We start from the raw sequence: 16,489 nt of genomic DNA, 5'->3' as shown, positions 1-16,489 counted from the left end.
CAAATTGCAGAGGACTCATCCTCTTTGCACCCTGAATATCTGCACCAGAAATCCATGGGAAATAATCCAAAAACATTTCACCAGAAATGTAACAAATGTCAACCTCATGTTAGTCTGTAAGAAAATACAGAGGTTTAATATTGCATTAAGAGCCAATAATCTCATTGCTGGACCAAAATGTTGAACCAACCAAAGGATGGACTTTACTGTTCCAGCAGCAATGACACAGAAATAATTTATTACATCTACATTAGACTGTAGCTGATTGGAAAGACTTAGTTTGATATCTGCAGTAAGCAATCAGCAACAAAACACGTTTGCTAAGTTAGAAAGGAAAGACATTTTCTGCCAAGCTGGAAGATATTAAGGCCTCCTTTCGAGCATTAAAACCCAATGCCATCTTCTTCTACAAGCTGCTGAACAGAGCTTAACTCAAAGAGAGTCACCTAGAAGGATTTATGTATACGCAGAACGCTATCGGATAAGCTGTGCAAAGATTTTGAAGGAAGTGCATTGATGAGATTGTTTTATTTCATCAAAGTGTGAGTGTCCAACCTTTTAAACAGTGCAGACGGTTCTGCAGAGTCACTCCTGAAGCTGCTGGTGCTGCACTGATGTTTTCTCTGAATCATCAGCAGCACATGAACAGATTTCTGTGTATCAGGAAGTCAAAAAGCCTCTGCAGTTCGAGGCTCATATCCACTCGCTGTGCTTGTGAGAATCCCCTCTGCAGTGAAATAGAAATTAAACATTAGAGCACATTAGAGTCATGCTGCTTTGCTGCCATTACCAGGCACATAAAGGATCATTTTCTCTTCTGCTTCGCAACACAGGGACCAGATACATGCCTGTTTCCAAGGTAACAGCATAGAATATCTCATTGTCCATGCATAATATAAAATGTAGGAAAAAAAAACTGAAGGAGGAAGCATGATCCTTTGTAGAATCACACCACCACACGTCCTACTTCTCTATCTAGGGTGTTTGCTATTCTTGGAGATTCTTTTCTGTGCATTGAGCATGAGATGAAGCCAGTTACATGTCTGTTCGAGCACAGTATATCCACCTGCTGGTTTGTATCACTACATTAAAAAGTGTGCAATTACGATGTGAGTGAAGACAGCACATTTAAGTTTGAAAATGAAATCTTCCAATCGAGAGTCTAAGATGCAGACTGACTCGATTATCTGGGTCAAAGTTTAGAAAACGTACAGATGTTAAAGCTCATAATTAGCAGAAATTGCTATTATTTCCAAATATTTCTATGACACATATTTGATCTCAAGCACCTGGAAAAGTCCTTAAAAGAGTCGTAACAAGAGATTGTGCACTTATTCTGTCATTATTAATATTCTGAATTAATTAATTAACTAATATTTGGGGCAAAACACACAAATTTATAACATCATTATGCTATAAATACTGTGATGAGATGTTTCATAGAAAGAAAAAAGGGCTTGTTTTCTATAAGAACCTCTTCACAGAGAGAAAATATATGTGCAGTTTGTTGGAATCAGTGCTGCATTCACAGCATTTGGGGAAATTGGAACTTCTGGCACAAAAACTTAAATTTAAACTTTAAAAAGTTCTTAAATTTGGAATTAAAGATTACTTTCATATATTTTAATAGATTTTTCTATAGAAAATAGAAATAGAAAAAGAGTGACTGAAACACATAGTCTGTATTTCTGCCACTAGGGGTCTGTAGTAAAGCGCATCACATTGCTGCAGCGCCCCTTTAATGAGAGAACTGAAACAATCAGGCTTCATGTAAAACTGTGGGAAGCTCTGTTTCCGTCAGACATCAAATGATGTTGTGACTTTGTTTAGGGGACTTACTGCCCCCCAGAGGTTGAAAATCTCTTTGGGTATACATAAAGGAAGATGTTGTATCATGCATTTGCATACATCTGGGTTCCTGTATTAAAAGTAGGACGTTAGTTGCAGACAGTTTGGACATAGGCTACATTCACTCATTAACAATTTTGTGACATTTTACCAGTTATAATGACAGATACAAGTATATTTACTTTACATGTAAGCAGCATTTTAATTTTAACATAAGCTAAGCTTGAAACTGGTTATTTAGACATGTGTTTTTGCTGTTCATATTTAATTATGGGTGATTATTCTTGCTCAAGGTACCAGTGTTTGTCACAGAATCTAACAGGTCACAGATGCTACAGGTATATGAACCCAACCCTTATTTGACTGATCTTATGGCTGAACTTAGGTCTCTAGTATATTTGAATTGCATATATTGAATTGAAATTTTGAAGATCTATAGACTTGAAACGCAAATCGAAAAAAAGAGTTCCTTCGGGACAGAAAGAAAACATCTGTGAGATCAAACATATTTTACTAGCGTAGCTAACGGTGGATGAATGGGGTGAATAATGTTTTATTTATGTGTTGAGCGTAACTGTGGCGAAACTGTATGTGTCCTGAAACTGAAATTGGCCGAATGACCGAGTAATGTAGTATGTAATATGAGTGCTGCATTCAAGTATTGGAGAGATAATAATTCCGACCGTAATCTGGACCTGAACGCAGCACGATATGGCGTTGTGCCCGCCTATCTCTGGTCACCTGACTCAATAGCCTAGATTTTATTGGTTTCTGCGAGCTGTCAATTACGAACTCACCACGTGGTTGATAATAACATGGGTGGGCTCGAGGGGGCGGTGGTGGACTGTCAGCGATTATTCGGAAAATATTGTACGTAGTCACACATGGATGAAGTTAAGTAATGATTCATCTCGCGGGTTTAATCGTTAAATTTTTCTTCAGAAAAACAGCTTGGGTATAACGCTAACGACACCCGACAGTTGACCTTTGGTTTGTTTGTCGTCGCGAGTGATCCGGGGAGGAGCAGCGAGAGGAACGTTAGCTAATTTTGCTAATTTAGCTTAGTAACGGTAGCTATCAGGAAGAAGTGTCACTGCACTCGCCAGCTCTCTCAACAGGGACGAGGAGAAGCCAGTCTGCGGTCATGGCTACCCTCGGTAACTCGGGGTCCATTTCCAGTCCCATGGTTGTCCTGGCGCCCAAGACTAAAACGAAAAAGAAGCACTTCGTGCAGCAGAAGGTGAAGGTGTTTCGAGCCAGCGACCCCGTCCTGAGCGTCTTCATGTGGGGCGTCAATCACTCGGTGAGTCAGTGGAAGCTAACGTTGCTGTAAATGCTAATGCTGAGAGTAACCACAATGTAACTGTGCCATGTAAATTTAGCTAGCTCAGCTAGCAGGGGCGTTAGCAAGCTATGAGATGTTGCAGGGAATTATGTGACACCAGGGGTCATCTACAGAAAATACACAGCCGCTTTTAACATATATAAACAGGTTATGCGGACGTAGCGGCAGGCTAATACACGCCTGGGCACCTGTTTCTTTCACACAGCCATTTAAATATTTGACTCAGCACTCATTAAAGTGGCCTTTAGATACTATGGACTCGCAATTTTTCACAACAGCTATCAAAACCCATTAACAGACCATGGGAAAACAGTCTTTGTAGTTGTAATTCCGCTACAAGGTGTTATCAGTTCATTCAATCAGAAGGGAGAAAGAATGCAATATAACAGGTGTTACATCAGCTAACGTTACACTCTTAGGTGTTTTGAGTTGGGTTTGACCAACAATAGCCAGTCATTGTAGCGTCCCGGTCAGTATTGCAGCATTATAAATCATCCTTTCAAATATAAAAATGTAATTATAGACTACATCTGCAGTTTATCAACAAATAATTAAAATATAAGCTTAATTTAGACTCTGCAGCTTTATGTTAATCATAGTAAATGAAATATCCTTACAACAAATGAGGGAATTTTTTAAAAGACATTTATTCTTAACTTTATAGGCAGATTAGGGTAACTAAATGTTAGATCATTCATTTGATTTAATTGATAGAAAAATACCAATATACAGCTAAAAATATCAGATCTACAGTGCAACAATGTTCAGCTTATAATCATTTATAACAGAGAAAACTGAGACATTTGAGAAGCGTGAACCAGAGAACCTTAATTTAGGCCTGGTACAATAATTATGCAACAATTAAAACAAATAAGAAAAGGCCAATAATCACTGAAAACTATTGCACTCTGAGATGAAGTTAGTTGATGTAACGACTTAGTTAATGTGACAGTGAAGTAAACATTTGCTGTAACCCTGGTTTAGCCTCCAAATTCGACTCTTTAATGATCATCTTTAAGCATTAACCTTTCTTCTTGCAGATTAATGATCTAAACCAGGTGCCCGTTCCTGTCATGCTGCTGCCGGATGACTTCAAAGCCAACACCAAGATCAAAGTCAACAACCACCTCTTCAACAAGTAAGACACACAAATAAAATACACAGTGAAATAAAGTACACAGTGGACCAGGATTGAAATGTAAATAAATTAGATATGTGGCTGACTCTGAAGCTTTCCAGTTCCCTCTCCTTGTGCCTGAGAACATAAACAGATATTTGCCTGTAGGGTTCGACAGATGTTCAGCCAGATGTTGAATTCTCCCACGTCTTCTCCTTCACAGAGAAAATCTTCCAGGACATTTTAAGTTCAAAGAATACTGTCCTCAGGTCTTCAGAAATCTAAGGGAACGCTTTGGTATTGAAGATCTGGACTATCAGGTGTGTGATTTAAGAACAGGGATGTGTCTATAAGAACCCAATGTTGCTTTAGAATTCTAAATTCACTTAAAATGTAGTTGATAATAATCATTGCATGCTTTTGGTTTCCCGTTCTCCAGGTCTCGTTGACCCGCAGCTCCCCGATGAGGAGCCTAGACGACCAGGGAGACTGTCTGCTCCTCAACTCCTACGACCGCACGCTCGTCATCAAGCAGATCTCCAGCGAGGACGTCGCAGACATGCACAGCATCCTGTCGGAGTATCACCAGGTGAGTTCTGCATGTTAAAGGGAATCGCTCCTTTATTTCTTATCGTGAAGAAATGTCATGAAAAGAGACCAAAACAAACACTTGTATTTATATTATGAACGCACAGGTCAGGGTTTGTTGGTCGTCATAATAAGTAGTGATCAGGTAGCAGTGTTTGATTAATAAGCTGTATGCCTTATTAGGGCAGCACAATTAATCAAATATAAATCCTGATCATGATATTGTCTTAACATGATTAAATTAACATCGTTGACGGCGATATTGATGTTTAAAATGTGTGCTCCTCCGGCAGAAAACTCTGCTGCATATCAAATCAAGCGCCTTCTAAACTAACAGCCACTCCCTCAGGGGGTGATCAGGAGGTTTTGGGGGAGCTGGCAGGTCATGAGCACCTACCTTACAGCAGCAGTTTAGAGTGGAAGAGTAAACAACAGAGACATAGTGCAATGTTAACTTGCATCTTTAAAGGGCCAGTTCGATTTTCAACCTCAGTCCTATCATGCTGTTATGGGGAGCTAATGCCATTATGGTAGGAAAAGAATACAATTTCGCTCTGTGCCTTTGGAGGATGCTATCTACCCTGGAAAACCTCGTCATCTGGCGGAGGCCAGGGAGCTCGCTAAACTACACTTCCTCAATCTAGGCTGCCCGCCTCCGATGTCATGTCTCATTTAGAATCATCAGGTTTGAAATGTAGACCGTAGACCTGAAGATTATTTAGATGATCCACTCTTGTCGTATTTTGTTCTGTACCGCTCTGACCCACTGCCTGCAGCGATCAATGTCCTTGACTTGTAAACGGTAGTATTGCACTCCAGCGTCTCTCGCTGGGCTGTTCCTTTCAGAGGGAGGGGTGCAATGCACGCTGGGTGTTGTAGGAATATAGAATGGGTGAAACCACAAGCTGTTTGTGCAACTTTCTCCACAGCTATGGCTAAAATTTCAAATATTATTGCTTCTATCGATTACAGAGAACACCAGATTTGACTTGACAGCGACTTGTCCAGGGGCCAGGTGCTCCTTTAAGCTGAATGCGACTGTGGTTGGGAAGAGAACCAAACCATCAGTTACCCTCAGATTAACTGTTGTCAATTTAGTGGTGATAAAAAAACAGGAGATGTTACAAACACAGACTTTGTGTAAAACACGCAGAACAGCAGATTAGATTATGCACTCTTCAATATTTGTTTATCGACATTGTTTTTCGCAATATTGAAATATGAAATTGCACATTGCAAGAAATATTCTTATAGCTACATTTGAATTTATTCTTTTTTTTGTTTTAAAACCGGGTACTGCCAATTATTTAATGCTCCCAGATATTTGCAATCTCCCTTTTTGAGTGAATTTGAGTCACACAAGTGACCGGCATATGTGGTGAAATTCTCTTAAAAACCTAGCAAACTGTTTAATGATAATATTCCATGGAAATACTGCCCTCCACCTGACCTCTAAAAATGTGTCAGACTAGTGTTTAACATGAATAACTGCAGTGAATATACAAAGAACAGACATTGAAAATGTTGTCTTACATTTCTGAGACATCCTCCTCTATCTCTGGTTCAACTTCCAACTCCTCTTTTTCTGGTTCAATCGGTCCAGTTGTTCAGTCTGAAGTGTGTGGTTCATGTGGGGGGATTTGAATGGGGATGTTTTCCATCTGATGGGTGAACATAATCTTGTGTTACCTGTTAATTTCCTATATGGCGGTCATTTTTGACCGGGAACACCACAGGTGTTACAAAGTTGACTAAACTAGAGGTGATCAGCAATTTTATATGTTCGAATGCCTAGTGTGGCTGATATCATGAGACCTGGAGGCAATCAAATTTAAAACACAATATTTATGATTGATGAAAGCTGTGAATCAGTCAGATTAAAAATAGATAAAGCAATAAAATCCAATATAATGAGGTGTGTCCTATTTGTCCAGGTGAGTATTAACATCTGACATTGATTTAGAGACTCTAGGTCACATGACATGGAAGTTATTGAAATAAAAACGTTAAAATTCTTCTCATATGATTCAGGCCTGATTCTGCCCAGTGCTTTGTTGACATCTGAAGAGTATAACCTGCACTTACAGATGTATGTAAACTTATACCTGATATAGCTATCCGAGTCAGTATCTAAATAATAGCGGATGTCAGTATAAGGGCCATGCATCCCTAAATAGGTGATAGAAAATGAAACTGCAATGAAAACTCAGTCTGCTTTCTGCTCATTCAGTCTTTCCCTCAGTCGCCCATTCAAGGTTAGCCTGTCAGTCTCTCGACACATTAACATCACACACACAGAGCCAGGATCTTTCACCTCCTGTCTGCGTTACTGAACCTTGATAAAAGCTGTGATGATGTGTTTCCTTCATGCAGTATTTTGTCTTCAACCTTTGTTTGGACCCGCTTTTATGGCTAAAAAACCTCGTGAGAGAATTTGTCACAGAGTTCCTAAAATGAGAACTTCTTCCTGGGGGAGCATTTTTCTGCCTGGTAGGTGAGGAAAGTCGACCCAAATATGACTATTTTTAGTTTTAACGTCTTGCCTGGAGCGGCAAAGTGGCGCAGTGAGCAGGGAGATTGGTACATTTTCAACCAGAGGACGGAGAACATCTGTCCTGCTGAAGTGTCCTTGTGCAAGAGCCAAATCTCTGGCTTTAAGGTGTTTAAACTTTGACCTCCTCTTTAGGCAGAACAACTACAAGGTTAAAGCAGGACTAAGCATAGAGGACAAATGCTGTGTTATACGATCACTGGTATATTAAAGATATTCAAATGTTCATATCTACACATCATGTAAATAGTCGGAGTACATTAGTAGGAGAGATCAGAGCGAGCTGACACTTTCACCTCTGTGTTGTTTGTTTCTATTATTTCACATATGCTGGCCGGCCTGTTATCACTGCTCATACTTGTGTGGCTGAGTCGCGTGGGTACTTCAGAACTGGGTCTCACTGGAGGCTAAAATACCACTGAGCAAACTTTTGGCCGCTTTGAGCTCGTATTGGAATGTGTAGCCGGTGGTTACGCGGCCTACAGAGAGCAGGGAGGGAGATGAGGAAAATGGCAGCTCTGTTTCAGTGTTTTTGTTTTTTTTAACGCACTTGGCCCTGAATGAACTCCTTGTTAACAGAGCTCCTGCGTTGGCATCACACAGTTTCCACAGTAGTAGGACAGCTGGCAGATTGCAGTTTATTTTACTGGCTTTCTTGTAAACATTTAGAGTTACGGGCACTTGTTTTGCATGTCAAACAGCTGTTTCGTATTAGTGAAATACTGAAATATTTCGGTATCTTTTGTTTTTTAGCTAACCCTGCTCAGCTGAGGAACTAAAAATGTAGATGCTGTGCTTGAACAGGCTTTATCTTTGTTATACTTTTTGCTTTTGGGCGTTAATGGAATCATTTCAGGAACATTGAGGATCTGGATTCATGTTTTTTTTTTTTTGTAGCTGTAGGGATTTATTCTTGAGACCAGCTTTTCAACCTTTGGATCCGTATTTGACATCATTTTTGCACTTTGTAGTTGTTTTTGAACACACACATTTGTTGCAAATTAGTAAGATACTTGCCCTAATGATTAGGATAAGTGCTCAGTGAAGAAACCCCTCCCCTTGTGCCCTCATCCCAATACTTATAATTAACCTACCACATGATCCTTAGTGGTCACCGTAGCCCGAGCAGCATTGCCACCTTCAACAGACCCAGGCTTCGATCTGGCGAGCTCCAGGTATTGACAACGCCGATACTACCTACTCTACCACAAGGCTTCTAACGGCCCCCACTAGTTGTAGTTAGTTGGCCAGCAAGAGCCAGCACATCAACAGGGTTATCAAGGGAGGCTCAACAGTTAGCTCTGGCGTCCCAGATATAATAATATTGAGTCTTGATTTACAATGACAGGTTTTAATTCAGTAGTTTGCTGGGGTGTTGAGCAGGATAGGATTATATTGAGATGTGTAGAATATCAGTTTAACACAACAACTCAAACTCAAAGTTATTTCCCGTCTGACAGTGTCAACTAAAACAGAAATATTATTAGCTTCTTAAAGGCTTCTTAAATCCATGGCAGAGCTGTTTATTGGGTGGCATTACATTGTACGAGTGAACTTAATAAACTGGCGGGAGAGTTTGGATTATAGATGAAAACTTGGCTTCTTATAGCTTCTTACAGGCTGTGCTGGCTGCAATCCATTTGGAAGAAGTCACCTAAGTTCTGGGAAATTGTGATGGGCCTTTTTTAAAATAGGTTTTTGATCTTTTTATAGACCACATGATCGAGAAAATAAATGATAGATGAATCTGTATCAAAATAACCAAAGATTCAATCTCGTAGCCCATCGGCTATAATCTGACGTCGATATAGCCTCCTGTAGGGACAACGAGGAACATGTCGGGTGGATTACGTTCTGCCTGCTTTTGCTCTTCACACTGACTGTTTTTCCTGCATTCGCCGCAGCCTGCTGATACGTGATTGGTCAATACTACTAGGACTACAAGCGTATTACAAACAGAAACCAGAACACTTGCCATACCAAAAATCCACACGCCTAAATGGAGAGTACCATAGATTGCCTCCTATAGGGACAGCAAGGAACATGTCGGGTGTGTCTGGTTTAGCCAGCGGTTAGCCATAAACGACTTCCAGTCAAGACTTCCTTTTCCACATTGTTGGTATGAACCCGAAAAAGAAGCCGGCTTTCGTAAACTGTAAATCTTGTGATTGACTTTAATTAACAGGTCTTACGTTGGCTGAAATAACATCAAACATAACATCATGCAGCTTTGTCAGGTCTGTCCTCAAGAGAATGAATGAACAGAGGTCAGATCGATCATTTCTGACGCATTCGAGGAAGTCTAAAAGCTGAACGGCTCTCGGGACACAGCGTCAGGGGAATATATCTCAAGATGTCTGTAGAAGTTAATAAGAAGCTAAATCATTGTCAGATGATGCTGTTGGGAGCCGGGATGTCGTAACAGTGGATTACGTTCTGCCTGCTTTTGCTCTCCGCACCAACTGTTTTTCCTGCATTCGCCGCAGCCTGCTGATACATGATTGGTCAATACTGCTAGGACTACAAGCGTACTACAAACAGAAAGCAGAACACGTGCCGTACCAAAAATCCACACCCCTAAATAGAGAGTACCATAGATTGCACGCAGAAGCGTTAATCCAGCGTTACAATTCTCATACACACATATCTGATGAAGACAGAGCTGCCGTGCGCAGCAAGCCCCATATCTTGCCAAAGGACACTTCAACATATGTACAGCAGGAGCCAAGGATCTAACGGCCAACCCTGTGATTAGTTGACAAGCAGCTCTTCGTCCAGAGCCACACTCATCCTACCGCTGCAGTCGGCGTCGTTGCCAACTTTAACTGTTGCCTGAGGAGGAAATAGACTGCCAGGTGTCTCCTCTGACTCACATGTAGTCACCGATATATTACAGAGTCACGTACAACAGGAAGGACTTAGATTACAGCTCTGACAAAAACATGATCAGCTGTCCACCATTTGTGGTCACTCGTGCTCTTGGCTGATCCTGAAGCGCTAGGGGAGTGTTTTTCCTCTGTGCCAGAATCCACGCACAAAACAAAAACAAGTGTTTAGACATGTAAAATTACGCTTTTAACCTCCTACTGTGTGTTTCAGGGGACTCCTTCAGGGGGATAGAACCAGTAACTTGTTTAAATGTTAGCCTGTGATTCTTCATGTATTAATCCGTCATCCATGAATCTGTCTTCTACTGTTTAACTTGATTTTACTTCTTGCGTGTTCATCATTGAAGGCATTAGTCCATCCTCTGCACCGTTCATGCTAATTGTTTCCTCTCTGCAGCACATAGTGAAGTGTCACGGCAGCACCCTGCTGCCACAGTTCCTGGGTATGTACCGGGTGAGCGTGGACAACGAGGAGACCTACCTGATCGTCATGAGGAACATGTTCAGCCACAGACTGGTTGTGCACAGGAAGTACGACCTGAAGGTGAGGAGGAACTGCACGCACATTTAAATCACACATCCCTCTTCTCATCACTGGTTCACAAAGAAATAATGAAGTCGTGCAGAAGTTAGTTCTCTCTAATGCACAGGAAATAAAACAAGCTGCCTTTGTTTTCATTCAGAAGTGGTTTATTCTGTTTTAGTCACAACTATTTGTTCTTGCAGGGCTCTCTGGTGGCTCGTGAAGCAAGTGACAAAGAAAGGGTAAAAGAAACCTCTCCCCTTCGATCTCTTTCATATCATTTTGCCTCCCACCGTCTCACTGCTGATGATATATTTTATTCCTAAAGGGAAAAGAGCTTCCTACCTTCAAAGACATGGACTTCAGGAACAACATGCAGAAGGTGTACGTCACCGAGGAGCAGAAGGAGAAGTTCATGGAGAAGCTGAACAGAGACGTGGAGGTAGGTGACCTGTCTTTAAATGTGACTCCTCATTGTTGTTGCACGCCGCTGCCACACAGCGGCAGCATCAGCACATCAGAGATCCTCCTCTCCTCGTCTCCTGTGAGGCCATTTTGGCAGCAGGAGGACGAATGTGAAATATATTTGCTAGTGAAGGAGGTAAATTTAAATATAACATGAAACGATAAGTAGATTATTTTAGTGCTCAATTAATACAAGATTTATCAGAATCTCTTTTGATATTGATAAAGTAATTTTAAATGCGAGTTTCTTTAATCAGAATATTTCAGAATGAGACAAACTTGTTGTCCGTTTGGAGGTGATTTGCAGGATGTTTGTCTTTGGCGTGGCACACACAGGTACACACACATTACAAACATACAACAGAGGAGGATTCAGGAGTCGCTTCAGCAGAGATTTTGTCTTCTGTGATACTAAACAAATATCTTTGTTTTGGACAGTTGGACAGGTTAAAGTTGAAGACGTCGTATTCAACATGAGTGTGCTATTTGCTGAAAGTTCAAAGACTAAATGCATTATTCAAGAAAAGAATCTGTTAGCTTTGGTTACTTTATTTGTACCTGCAGGTAGATTTGGTTTACAGTCAGAGTCGGTCTCCTTTTACACACTCAGTCAACAGCTCAAGACAGACTTGGTAAACATGATACAAAGAGTGACGACTGCTCAAGACTAAGAGGGTAACCCTTCGTAAAAACAAGATAAATATATGCCATCAAGATAAAATATTCGTTGATATATAAAACAGAATTTTGCTGTACCTGTATAACTTGTTGATCTCACTGATGTAGAATAATGAAAACAATGATTATTTTCCCATCCGAGCTGCAACTTATATTTAGATTAATATTTTATTGATCTGTGTTTCAGTGCATCAATTTTCTCGCAGCACAAGTCGGCATATTGAAATAGTTTTGTTTCTTTCCACCAACTGTGCAAAACTCAAATGACCATAGAAAAAAAAAGCATCTAATCCTCACATTTGAGAAGCTGGAGGAAGAGACTTGTGTCCCGTGTGCGGGGGCTGCGGTCCTCGATGCGTCTGCCCTGGGTTGGGCTCACACCCTCGCTCCTTTGTCGCTTGTTCCCACTCTCTCTTCCCCTGTTTCCAGCGCTATCTGCTGTCCCCTCTCTGTCTCAGCGGAGGCATAAAAGGCCAAAAAAATAAATTAAAAAAGAGAATTTACTGAAACAATTAGTAGATCAAAATTGTTTCCAATTACTTTTCAGTCAATTTAAAAAAAAAAATACCGTACAATCTGGAATAGACGCAGTGTGTTTTGGGGGATGTCCCAGAGGGGAAAAGGTTTTCTAAAGCTGTTTATTAAAAAAACGTGTAAACAAGTCATGTCATCACCATTTCAATTCATTTTTATTTGAAACACATTCACAACACACAAATCACAGCCAACCATCTGTTTTAACCATGTCGAGTTTGCATTCCTGCTAGCTACCGGTGCTTTAGCTAGCGGTAGCAACAATCAAGTTAGTTTTCCTCGCTTAAAACAGCGAGGAACTCAGCACTGAGGCATATTGTACACAGGAGATGTTGGAGCGGCTTTGACCCAGAAATGGTTTAATGCAGAGATGTGACGTCACCACTTAACATAAGACAATAACATACCTCTCTCTGCATTTTATACTGGTATATTGGTCGCAAAGGTATACTTTTTTCAATTCTAGTTTTATTACGCACTTTTTTTAACTTTCTATTTCCCCCTTTCACTAAATTCTGTGCAGACTTTGTTGTAAAATCTTCTCAGCAAATGTCCCTCTCCTGTTCACTCCAGTTTCTGGTGAAGCTGAAGATCATGGACTACAGCCTCCTGCTTGGTATTCACGATGTGGGTCGGGCAGAACGGGAGGAGGAGGAGGGCGAGGAGGTTTCTAACGAGGAAGACCCAGAGGCGGAGAACGGCCTCACACCTGGAGCCACGGTGGGGTCTTATGGCACGTCTCCAGAGGGAATCGCCGGCTACATGTCAGCCTGCAAGCCTTTGGGGCCCGGGGAGTTCGACCCCTATGTAGACGTGTACGCAGTCGGGAGCTGTGCAGGTGAGATGTTTTAAAACAGCATAGAATATTGAACACTGAAGCAGGGACTCACAAAAATATCTAAGGCTGATAAAAGCTTTACGTTCATCAGGGAAAGTTAGTCGTTAGTTTTGGTCTGTTCAGAACATTTCCTCTGAATTCTTCTTCACATGTCTGTGTGCTCAGCTTCCCTTTTATTTTAAGGCCATCTGGACAATTATTATGATATACTTCAGAGGTTTTATATTTCATTCAATCTCAGGGAGCTTTAATCTTGATGATTGTTGTGTGAACCCTGTCACCGCCAGCACAATAGTATCAATACAGGCCGTACAACACAACCCTGATTGTTCTCTGCCTTTCATCTCAGGAGCCCCTCAGAGGGAGGTCTATTTCATGGGCCTGATTGACGTACTTACTCAGTACGACACAAAGAAGAAAGCCGCTCATGCAGCAAAAACTGTCAAACACGGGGTGAGTAGAACGAGAGAGGAAGGAAAGAGGTGGAGGGCGGCTGTCAACATGTTCACAACACTCAGGTCGTACCTGCACGGAGGGCGAACCTTTGATGTTTGCTTTAATGTCATGTCATGAAGAGGAGCATGTATACAAATCATGCTGATGACCTTTCTTTGCTCTGTTTCTCCTCTCTCTCTCTCTGCTGCAGGCGGGCGCTGAAATCTCCACAGTCCACCCCGAGCAGTACGCCAAACGATTTCGTGACTTCATCTCAAACATTTTTGCGTAATGAACTCTCCTGTAAGTCCAGCGAGAAGTCTATTTTACCTATGACCAAAAATAGTATGCACACACAGGTCGTTATTTAAAGATGGTGATCTGAGACAAAGACTACTTGTAGCAATATGATGTTCTTCTACTTCTGATGCATATATTTATTTTAAGGGTTAAATAAGCGTTTCTTACCGTCATTAAACGCTCTTCAAGGACTAACTCTGGAGCAGAAGGGTACATGGAAACAAACTGCTGTTGATCAGTGTTCAAAGTGTTGGACCGCGTTAGTGTGAGATCAAATATCATCTTTGTCTGGTTCCCCAGGCGTAGACCGAACTTACAGAGTTTGACATTTTTAGGAGTCAGTTTATTTGTTTTCCTGCCAAAAGTAAGATGAGAGGATGCACCACACCGTGTGTCTGTTAAAGGTTCCCTTTGGAGTTTTTGGCCTCTAGTAGCACAATGGAACAGGAATTATTTTTATGAGTAGGCCACTGTTTTGTTTGTCTTTTGCATGAGGAAAATTAGATATACAGTGGACACAGAGTCCTGCTTATGGTGCGTCACTATTTCTTTAATCTACAAATAGCGGTAAAAAAACAGGCGTGTAGGAGAAGCCTTGTAAAAAAGGATGTTAATACTGGACAATTTATTCGAGAAGCATTTTTGTTATATTTGTCTTTAATCCGGAAATGTTTTAATAAATCAATGGTCTGACAAAATAAAGGAGGACAGTATCCGTGAACTTTACAAGCATGTAATAAGCCTGTTGAATCATTTCTCTGGGACTGAATGAAGCGATTGCACGGCTTTCTGATCCGCCTTCCTGCTCGCGCTCTGCCTGTGCACTCATGAGCAGACTCTTCCACCAGGCTAGGCAGACGAATGGTTAAAGCTTGCAAGCTAGTCGCACAAGAATGGCAGGTAAACGTAGTTCATTACGGCTACCGGTGACGACGATGCTAACCCTTCCCTCGTGGAATTGTCCTCCTGCAGTGGTCCGGCACTGCGCGGTCATGATTGCAGCTTTCTGAGAGGGGAGGCCTGAAGGAAGAGAGAGAGCTCACTCTTGCTGGTTCCCAAAGTTCCTTACCCCTGCTTCTAAAGTAGTAGTCAGCCTTTGCTATTTTCTCAAGGATACACACAGTGGGTTTTGGTGAGTCACACTGTATGTAAACATTACTTTCATTTGTTAGAAAGAAAACTCCAAAGGGCGCCTTTAAATATGAATCTATCAGACGACATGGAGACAGTTAGCACAGGTTAGCTGAATGACTGGAGATGGGCGGGGAAATGCTAGCCTGGCTTGGTAATAAAATGAACCTGCTACCACCGCAAACTAATTAACATAATATGTATACTAAAAACGTCAGAGCCAGGCTGCCTCTCCAGGCTGTTCCCAACCTTCGTGCTAAGCTAATCTCACCTGCTGCTGGCTTTGTGTCAATGTGTTTGTCTTACTTTGGTAAGAAAACAAATAATCTCCCAAAAATGTCAAACTGTTCCTTAAACTCTAGAATGATCTATGATGTAAGTGGGTTTCAAACAACAATGGAAGTCTAGTCTCTACTCTTGAAAGTTAATATTTATCTATTGAAGCAGGCTGTTTTGGTGTTTAGAGTGCCAAATGTGTGGGATCAAAGCTTTACCCTGCAGGATTTGCACTTTGCATACAATTATATAAACTCTGCTGTAACAGAGTGCTTAAATTAAACACTATTCGAAAGGAACAAATCCACCAAAGTCTGCACTAAATTTAAAATAATATGTACAGAACAGCTTTGTAAGTTGAAATGGTAAGTGTGTGGTATTTAAATAGAAAGCATATCATATTATTTAAACATGTGATGCAGCCCCGTGTCTCTCAGCTGCAGCAGCCTGTAAGGAGAATGTGAGGTGGCTGACCTTGGAGCATTTCTTCACCCACAGCGCTGGGCGTGCGTTAATGAAGCGACTCATCCGACTTCCAGGATCAGTCCGGCCTTGTTAATGAAATGCTTCACGTGTTCATGTGAAATTGAGCTCCAAAACACTTTTGAAAATGAGCCCGTCCATGATTCCTCTGGACAGACTCCTTTTTGAACTTGTGGTGTAGTGTGCATTAAAACGGCTAATGTGCGCAAAGTGAATCATTGTGATAGGATGTAGAAAATATAGCAATAGAACTAGGAACTATTGTCTGTGCATTGTAATAATGACATCCAGTGATAACCAGGGTACTGTGTAAAACATTGTTAACACTACATTTCCGTAGCTCATGCAGTTAGCCTTAACTCGGTGATATACAGCTCAGCACTGGCAAGGCTGCGTAGATACAGATCAGTCTGTATGAGGCCTCATCTACTCAATGATTGCACATGTTGTTGTATTTTTGCAAATCAGCTTTTGGACCAAAATATATTT

At 41.2% G+C, this 16,489-nt stretch overlaps 1 protein-coding gene across 1 annotated transcript; it reads left to right on the top strand.

Annotated features, from left to right (window-relative positions):
• Positions 1 to 2,700: 2,700 nt before the first annotated feature.
• On the top strand, positions 2,701 to 16,489 carry pip4k2ca (phosphatidylinositol-5-phosphate 4-kinase, type II, gamma a). The gene is made up of 10 exons (XM_069660663.1): positions 2,701 to 3,151; positions 4,234 to 4,331; positions 4,534 to 4,630; positions 4,750 to 4,899; positions 10,735 to 10,881; positions 11,064 to 11,102; positions 11,189 to 11,302; positions 13,111 to 13,375; positions 13,725 to 13,828; positions 14,022 to 16,489. Exons 1-10 carry the CDS (start codon positions 2,993 to 2,995, stop codon positions 14,100 to 14,102), a joined length of 1,254 nt encoding a protein of 417 aa, XP_069516764.1. The 5' UTR covers positions 2,701 to 2,992; the 3' UTR covers positions 14,103 to 16,489.

Source organism: Semicossyphus pulcher, unplaced genomic scaffold, assembly GCF_022749685.1.
Source record: "Semicossyphus pulcher isolate SPU_LCO1_2020_fin unplaced genomic scaffold, fSemPul1.0.p SCAF_13, whole genome shotgun sequence".
Classification (NCBI taxonomy): domain Eukaryota; kingdom Metazoa; phylum Chordata; class Actinopteri; order Labriformes; family Labridae; genus Semicossyphus; species Semicossyphus pulcher.
Note: the sequence above shows the minus strand (reverse complement) of the source record. Positions and strands in the feature narration are given on the sequence as shown.